This window comes from Pseudozyma flocculosa (assembly GCF_000417875.1).
Source record: "Pseudozyma flocculosa PF-1 unplaced genomic scaffold scaffold00009, whole genome shotgun sequence".
Lineage (NCBI taxonomy): Eukaryota > Fungi > Basidiomycota > Ustilaginomycetes > Ustilaginales > Ustilaginaceae > Pseudozyma > Pseudozyma flocculosa.
The window spans coordinates 827,788-836,856 of NW_006920877.1; the positions used below are offsets into that span (position 1 = coordinate 827,788).

Here is a 9,069-nt window from a genome sequence, read left to right on the forward strand (position 1 = left end):
CACGCCATACGAGAACGAGGAAGGGACCTCGTCGGTACAGCCAGACCCGGAGACCTTGGGTAGGTAGAAGGCAAGGTTATCGTCGCCGACGGAAGACCAGCGCTGCAAGCAGACACATACGTACATGGGTACTTTCTGCGGATTTTACGTCGTTCGGAAACCCGGTCACGGGTACCAGGCAAGCTTCACACTGTACCGCTGCCCGCTGCGCGGTGATCACCGCCGGGATGGCTTACGAGCGAGACAATGGGAAGGGACGACTCAGGTCGGGCGGAGAAGCCAGGCAATCTCCCCCTCCTGTCCTCCCCGCACTCTGGCATCCGAGCGCGCATCAAAAGAATCTTGATGGCGAGCCTGACGAGGCACAGCGTGGACTCTTCTCTTGATCCTTTCAATGACCGAGGCTGCGGGCGAGCCTTCCATACTGTGCACGCACGACAGCACAACAGTCGTCTCGCTGCGTTCGATCCTGCGGCAGAGTCGCCATCCAGAGGCGCTGTTCGAGGAGCGGTGACGCGGTGATGCTGAAAAAGCAGGTGGCAAAGAAGATTAAAAAAGAGATTGTGCCCAGGTGACTGGCACAGCCAGCAGATGGTCGCGCGAATCGGCCAGCGGTTCAGACGTGACTAGGCTTGCAAGTGGAGATTTGTGTTGTGTTGTCGCGATTCGGGCCGACGGGCTGAATCCAAGCAAAGCTGCCACAGTGGCACAAGTGGCCAAGATCTCGTCACAGATGGGCGCCGCGTCACCGGCGGCCCGAGCCGAATGGGGCGCGTCCGAGAGCGTACTGTAGCGGCGTCTCGATCTCTTGCCAAGCAAGGTTCCCATGCACGTACGTCGTCTGGGCGAGATGTACTGTAGATGCGGGCCCGCCGCGCTCCCATTGCGCAGCGCAACGCCCGCCGTTCGGGGCTGGCGGGCCAAAACGCCTGCAAGCAAGTGAACGACTTGCGGCCCGCGGCGGCGTCGGCGGCGGCGACCTCGCCTAAGGCGCCAAGGAGGCGTGTTCGGCTTCGGCAAGGTACCGGTAGGCAGGTAGCACCGGGTTCGGCCCGCGCCCGACGCTAGGCGCCTGGCGAGGACGGTCAATTCCGCACTTGCTGACCGACTGTGACCGGGCGCGCCGCTCAAGGCGGCGGTTCGGCAAGGATATCGGGTGGACCCAGCTTTGTCGTCGGGACGCGATGCGATGTGATGCGATGCGATGTGATGAGATGCGAAGGCCTGGCCTGGCCTGGCCTGCCCGTGCTGACCAAACCCGTCGCAGCGAGCCAATCGGCGTCGCCTTGTCGATAGGCGCTGCGCAGAGCTGAGGCCATGGTGGACCAGGATCTGGGGACCCCTTTGCCAAGCAGTCGTGCGGTTCGAGGCATGATGCGGTCAAGGGGCCTGGCGGCGGGCCTTCTCTACCTGCACCTGCGCGAATTCGTGCGCCTGTACCACAAAGCAGCCCCTCATCCATCAAGCTGCCAGGCAGCGCGGCACTCCTTTTGCACCAGCCCCCTGAGTTCTCAATCGTACGTAGGTGACCTGCACGGCGAGAAGGACAAGGAGTGGCCGGGACCTCGTTGCATGCCGGTTGCGCTGCTGCCGCTGGAGCGGGCAGCTGAAGCCCTCTGACCCGCCAAGGAACTCGCATCACATGCGAGAGACACAAAGGCAGGGCGGGCGGTCGAGGGGTCAGCTACAGTAGATCTCTGTCTGTGAGTCGGGCCGGTGCCGACGAGTGCAGTATCGAAGGGGGGAAGACGCTGGCGGCGGTCGAGAAGATGGCCAGCGGCGCGAAGTCACAGCGCACTCGCCGAAGAGCGTCTCGTCCGGGAGACTCGACCATCCTCTCGCAGGCCAGCCTCAGCATGCCAGCGTTTGCATAGGCGCTTGCTTGCGCCCGCCATATGCGCCTTGCTTTGTGCGCCTAGCCTGATCGGAGATCCGGACCGGGCCATCCGCTGCACGCTGCGCTGGCAGAGGCGGGGATGGCGCGGGGCGGAGTCTCCGTCCCTGGCCGGCCCGACGCCGCGTCGGATTGGCCGACCACACCGGCCAGCTGCAGGCCAGGTTTCTGCTTGCTTGCATGCTGCTTGGCCGAGGCAACCGGGCGGCTACGGCTGCGGCGGCCGTTGCGTGCTTTTGTTGTTTGTTTCTCCTTCGCCAGGCTTCCCGCTCGACCGCCCGCCCGGCTGTTTTTTTCGACATGCCGAAAAAAGTGGGGCCGGACCAAAGATCGAGGCAACCAGCCGTCGTCGGACACCCGAACGTTCCAACGAACCTGCCTCAGCCTCAAGCACCATTGCATCTTGCTTGTGTCCGTCTGACACCCAAGCCCGGCCAGCCAAGGATACGATCTGGCATGCATGCATACATGCATCTTCTGCCACCTTGGCACACGAAGAATGCAGATCGGTTTCTGAACAACAGGCATAAGACCAGCAAAGAGCGGCCACCTAGAGCGGTGAGATTCGAGGAGCGGGCCGCACCGGCTGTTTCGAAGCGAGCGGAGCAGGTCCTTCCTGGCACAAGCAAGCGGCAGCGCAGCCTAGCTACCGTTCGAGGCTGCGCATGAAACCGCGATGCATGCACACCCGCAACGACCTGCATGGGAACCAAGCCAAGCCAAGCGCTTCACCCGACATCAAAAAAGTGGCCGCCGACAACGGCAGCCACACCTACACACCTGCCACTGAGGCCATCGCACGACGTCGACGAGGCCAAAGCAGACACGGCGCCGTCGAGAAACGACGAATTCACCTTCCCAGCGACGGTGTCGAGCAAGTGACTCTTGGGGCGATCGTTGATCCGAAGCTCTGAACGAGCCGCGCAGGTCGTGACGACAGGCGACAGACGATGACGGTCGAGCTGCCGGCGGGGTTGTCGAAGAAGAACATAAAAATTACGGACGTCGACCGCTGGTCAGAGGACCGATGGCATCCAGGTTCAGCGATCTCGACGACCAAAAGAGATAAGCTGATGTCGGTGGCTACCGGATGCCCGAGACGTCGGTCGTCGGTCACCGTCGTCGTTGCCTTGCTTGGTCGCCCGGTAGTCTGTAGCTGCCGTAGCTGAGACATCGGCGACAACGTCGTCGTCCGGCGCAGACCGACCAGCAGCAAGCAGCACACAGGCCAGCGAGGCCCGACAGGTTGCTGCTGCTTGGTTCCTGCAATCGAGGAGGCGATGCGTGCGGGCAGGCGGGCAGGCGGGCAGGCGGGCAGTCAGGCGGCTACGTAGGCCATGCAGGCGAACCGAGACGAGGCGGCATCGTGCGCCCCTCCCTGCCTTGCCTACCTGTAGCCCAACCCAGCCTGCTCAGCTTGTTGATTTTTAGTACCCGCTGCAGAGGCTTCCTTCTCGAAGCACGCAAGCAAGCAAGGAGGGAGGGGGCGACTCTCCGTCGACGGCCTCCGCGGCCGTGCGCGTGTGATGCCTGCAGTAGCATAGGGACGGGCCTGGCCGGGACGACACATAGCCAGGGCGGTGCGAGCCAAACGACACCCTGACGGCAGGCTACCCGACAGAAGCAGGCGAGTCAGCTGGTGGTGTGCGTACATACTGTACCTTGCACCCAGGCCCCGTGCCGTGGCAATTCCCATGCCCTATGCACCGCAGCTTTTAGCCTGCCCTGTGGCTCCCTTGCTTGCTGCTTTGGTACAGAAGGCGCAGTAGGGCGCGCAGGTGCTCAAGTGCGATCTACCAGAGAGACGAGGAGCGCGACCTCGCTCGGTGTACACGAGCAAGACTGCCAGATGCCAAGCCGGGCCAGTGTGCAAGGGCGTGCGCTCTGTAGCTAGGTCTGTGATCGGCCTGGCCTGGCAACCCGACCGACGGCATCGCTCCCGCCTTGGTACGGCGCCCTGGTTTGCTCACTGGCGGCAGCAAAGGGAGGCCGGGCTGTACCTGTGCGTACGAGAGATGAGGTGGGCCGGGTCACCCGCCTTGTTCAACGTTCGAGGCCTGGCATGCGCGATGCCTGCGATGCCATGCTGGTATCATCGTCTGGACGTGATGCCTGGTGCGCTCGAGCTCGTCGCGACTGCCTCCGGATGCTCCCGGTCAACGGGCAGAAGAGAGGATACACTTGTTTGCACTGCTCCGCTCAGCCTGGTCCAGCAACAAGGAGCAACCAAGGTGGGATTGCCCCGACGTGTGCTCCGGACGGACAAAGTGTCGTTGGGCGAGCCAGCAAGTCGATTCGTACAGTCGCGCTCTCCCCCGGCAGACGCGCAAACGCAGTGCCCAAAGACGGTAACGATGCTCGCCGTGTCCTCGGTGAGCATGGTACCCAGTCTTGGGCCATCGTCGGATGCCAAATTCTACAAGACGGCGGCCAGAGAGAAGCTCGCAGGCCTTGCCCGCTTTGACGGTACGGGCGCGTTCTCATGGGGAGGGGAAGGGCATGAAGAGTTCATGCTCAGCGATCTTCCATCCGATGCCTGCGCTCTCCGAGTGTCTGATCTCCTGGACCGCCACCGGCTCTATCTCCATCTTGGCTCTTCTGTCGAGTGTCTCGGAATCCATCTTGGGCGGCAACGGCAAACGCTCCGCGATGCAGGCCGAGCGGGAATACGGCAGTGGGTGGCCGAAACCGACTCAACGGGCTGGGGGATGTCGGCGGGTCCAAGGTGTGTCATTTGACGCCTCGACGGGCGGTCACGAGCGGAGGCGGCACTAGGCACGCAAAGGCGCAGCTCCATGGACAGGCCAGGCAGGCAGGCGGTTGGTCAGACAGGCAAGCGGCCTTTCCTCAGGCCTGCCAGACTGCGACACGTCTCTGCAGAGAAGGGGCGACCAAAGGCAGCCAAGGAAGCCGATTGTGCCCTTTGCCCTGGACGCGCGTGCCTGATTCGACGCCGAGACGTACTGTGCCTAGCCTGTTTGCCCCAGCCCCCAACCGACTAGCCCGCGGCGCCGCCGCCTGATCGCCTTTGCCTAGCCACAGGTACGCTAGCCTCGGTCACGACATCCTGCGCCGCCCCATGGTCGATCGACGAGCGGAAACAAACGCCTCTGATCTGGTCGGAGTGATGGATGGATGGGCCCGACCTCTGTTTTTGAGGTGTCGCCGCTGCCAACCCGCTGCGGGTCTCCTGCGCGCGCCTTGCTAAGTAGCTGGACCTCTTCTGGATCGCTGCCCGAAGGAGAGCAAGACTAACTAGAAGCGCTATTGTACGTAAATCTCGTCAACCGTCGTCCCGAATCGACGGGCGGCCCCATGATGACCAGGAGTGGTCCAGAGCAAGAGGGAGGGAGAAGAGACGGGGCCGAAGAGCCTAGCTGGGGGGCGGAGTAGGAAAAATCGCAGAGGCAAGCGAAGCAGGCCGAGGAGAGGTCACCTCGCTCGTCTGCCCCTGTGCTGGATCTGGCGACTGACGAGCGTCGGCGTTCGTCAAAGCTGCAGGCAGGCGGGTATAGGCGCGGACGGCCGGGTGAAGAAGCGGCGGGTGTCTTGCTTGGTTCGCGGGCGGCCGGACTTTGGTACATACGGTACAGGTACGGTAGCTGCCAGCCGGGGCAGGCCTCGAAATTGGTTGATCCCCGCCGTCGTCTGCAGCCTGCCTTGATGCCCATCCAGGCAGAGAGGAAAGCCGCCACCCCAGCTCCAGCTTGCCCTCTCGCCCGCCCAGCCCAAGGTTCCCATCCCAGCAGCACGTAACGTTGCTCTGTACGAAGTGCACCAGACCAGAAGCTTGAACCGCAGAGGTCGTGCGATCGCCTGCCTGGACGCTTCGACCGGCTCAGCAACGGACGGCTGGCTACAGGAGCATGCATGTACATACCTAACCCCAGCTTGGCATCGCCAGGACGAGGGAGGGGGTGAGGGCCACAGAAGAACGTAACAGACGGCGAGGCTGGGCAGACTGCGCATGAGACCTGGACTTCTCTCTGGAGCTCTTCGTGCGCATCTTCGCTCTAGTCAACTTCTCAAACCCCATTCGCCCGGCGCCCTGGCGCTGTGTGGGTATATCAGCTGCCCTCGCCCAGCTTCGAAACAGACGAAGTCCGGGTACCCACCTGCATCGACCGTTCGCTCGCTTGCTTCGGGTAACAGAGGGCAGCGCATATTGGCGCCTCGCAGCTTCAAGATGCCGCTGTGGGAGCGCAGCGATCCAGAGAGATCGTCCACCCCATCGACCGCCGCGGCGAGCCTGGTCGGCCCCGGGTTCGACGCCGTCGTCGTCGGCGTCGTCGTCGTCGTCGTGCTCCTCCTCCTACGGTATACGGTACTCGGCTCGCGCCCGTTTCGCCATCGGAACGACCCGGATCCGCCCCTCTGCCCCGGATCAGCCGAGGACGAGGAACGGCGCCGAGACCAGCCCTCCTGCAGCTCACACCGAACTTGCCACCGGCAAGCCCTGTTGGCCCTTTGCCGATCCTGGGTCCTACCTTGACGAGAGGGCGGCGGTTCCACAGGCCGGGCGCGTCTGCCGCCGCCCGCTCCCCGCTTGCGACCTTCAAAGCACCGCCGCCCGCTGCGCCCGCCACCTCTTGCCGCTCCCTCGCTCGCTCTGTCTCTCTGTGCGTGTCTCACTCCCTCTCTCTATCTCTTCTTCGATGGTGTGCCCGCTGCAACCTGTCACCCGCCTGTGCGCAAAGCGGCCTGCCCTGCCCTGCCCTGCCCTGCCAGGCCCTGCTCCGTCCTGTGCTGTGCTGTTCTGTCCTGTCCTGTCTGGCCCCCATGCACGCTTCCCTCGCCAACTCCGTCGTCCGAGTGCTCCACCTTGCTTGCGGCCGTATCGGCGCCCCAGGTCCCGTCGACCAGGGAGGGTATATAGACGAACGCCGCCCTGTGTCCCCGAAGCAGGCGTCCGTGCTGGCCATCGTCCCTCTCCCTCTTCGTTCTTCGCTCTTTGCTCTTCGCTCCGTCCTCCCCCTCAAGAGGTTCCAGCACAACCGTCTCCTTCCTCGACAGCAACGAGCATCGGATCGTCCCGCGCGTCTCTTTGACGGATTGCGTTTCCTTTCCCGCTCAGCCCTAGCCTCGCTGTTCGTCACATCCAACCCTCTGGGATCCTCCGTCGAAGACTTCGGTTCCTCGGAAGGGCCGACAAAACGTCCATCAGCCCGCCTGCCTCGTAGATCCGCCATCCGTACACCTCGCCCAACGACCCAGCGACATCCTATAGAAGAGCACGACGTCGCGCCCCTTTGATCCGTCGCAAGCTCGTCTCCTCCGCCCGGCCTTGCTCTGGACCTCGACCGTGCCGCACGTTGCGACGACCGGGGCCCAGACTACCCTTCCGAACGCCTCAGCTTCACCTATCTATAGCATGTTTGCGCCAGCGCCCGTCCGACTCGAGCCGTCATCTTACTCCCACGCCGCCGCCGCCGCCGCCGCCGCCGACAACACCTCTGGGATCAGCAGCGGCAGTCAGCGCTCCGACAACCAGCTCGCCTCGGTCAACCTCTCCTTTCCGCCCATCGCCAGCCTGTCCGAGACCATGAACCACGCCTACGGTGGGCGAGGCGGCGGAATGTCTTCGTCGGAAGGTTCCGCCGGCTGGAGCCGATCCCAGGACGACCGCGGGGCCTCGCTGTTTGCCACGCCTCGCGCCGTCGCGGCTGCCGACCCCGGTCGCCTTCTGCCGCCCGCCAGCAGCCTGGTTTCGGGTGCCGGTAGCAACGGCGGCAGCACCGCCGTTGGCCCCTCTGCAGCGGGCGTCGGCCAGTACCCGCCCTCTTCTTCGGGTGCCTCGGAATCGCTGCCACCCCTGCTCTACAACAACGGCTACGCCGCGGCGACGTCAGACTCGAACCTCGGCGGCGGTGGCGGCGGCGGCGTGGGCCGCTCGTTCTCGGTCGAGTCGCTGACTTCGCCGGCGTCGGACCAGCAGCCGTTCCTCTCCTCGGCTTCGACGTCCAATCCCAACGACGAGGCCTACCCGGTCGGCTACCAACAGCACAGCGCTCAGCATGCCCATCACCACCACCATGGTCGATCCTTCACCACCCCGAGCTATTCGATGCATCCTGGCCGTGCCGCCGAGGCAGCCGGAGGCTCGACGCACCTGTCTACCAATCCCCTCTACTTGCAACCCTACCAGCAGCAGCAGCAGCCCCAGCAGCAGCAACCCCACCATGCTCCTCCCCAGCAGACGCTGCCGCATCAGCAGTACCGCGGTCATCATCACCAGCAGCTGAGCTACCGTCCCTACGATGCGCCCAGCTCGTATCCCCCCATGGCCGGATACGGCGGAGGCAGCGTCGTGCACTCCAACGGCATGCACCCCTACGGCGCCCATGCCGCCTCGCTCGAGTACCGCTCGCACTACTTCAACCCCTTCGAAGTCAAGCACCGCCGACGCACCACCAAGAGCCAGTTCCATGTCCTCGAGGGCACGTTCAAAGGTACGTCGTCGCTGCCTGAGTGCGTGTCGCCAGCGTCCGCGCCCTGGCTGATCCCCATCCCACCTCCCGCCCTTCCCTCGCGCTTTTGCGTCGCCCCGTGTCGTCTGGCTCGCACTGTCGGTGCTCTCGTCTTGGCGCTCGTGCCTGCCGAACCCTCCGCAGAGATCCCCAAGCCCAATGCCGCGCTCCGCAAGGCGCTCAGCGTGCAGCTCGACATGCCGCCGCGCGCCGTCCAGATCTGGTTCCAGAACCGCCGGGCCAAGGCCAAGGCCCTGGCCAAGAAGGAAGCCGCCAGCAAGGAGGCCGCCAACGGCGGCGGCGGCGGCGCAAGCGGCGAGGGAGGCGACCACGGCGAGGCGAGCAACAGCGCCAGCGCCAGCGGCTCTTCAGCGCAGGCGGGCGCCGCGTCGTCATCGTCGACGTCGCATGCCGGCAACGACCCGCGCTCCCGCCTGGCGCACTCGCACTCTGACCTCGGCCTCAGCGGCCATGGCAGCTCGTCGTCGACGGTGTCGGGCTACCACCACATGGCGCATGGCAGCGTGTCGTCGAACGCCTCGGACGACGGCCAGGGCCCGTCGCAGGCGCCCTACGGGGCGGGGTCGTCGTCGGACGCCGGCTTCCTGCGCATGCCCGGGCAGCACACGGCGCGGCCTTCGACCATGTCGTCGACGACGTCGTCGTCGATGGCCACGCCCTCGTACTCGGACCGCGGCCGGTTCGCCC

General features: G+C 64.7%; 1 protein-coding gene across 1 annotated transcript in view; it reads left to right on the forward strand.

Annotated features, from left to right (window-relative positions):
* Positions 1 to 7,265: 7,265 nt before the first annotated feature.
* Positions 7,266 to 9,069, forward strand: part of PFL1_03213 (uncharacterized protein) — a gene marked incomplete at both ends in the record, with an annotated part of 2,663 nt that continues 859 nt past the window's right edge. The window contains 2 exons of the mRNA XM_007880728.1: positions 7,266 to 8,343; positions 8,506 to 9,061. Of these exons, the coding sequence (XP_007878919.1) occupies positions 7,266 to 8,343; positions 8,506 to 9,061 (1,634 nt within the window). The remainder of the gene's footprint in view (positions 8,344 to 8,505; positions 9,062 to 9,069) is intronic.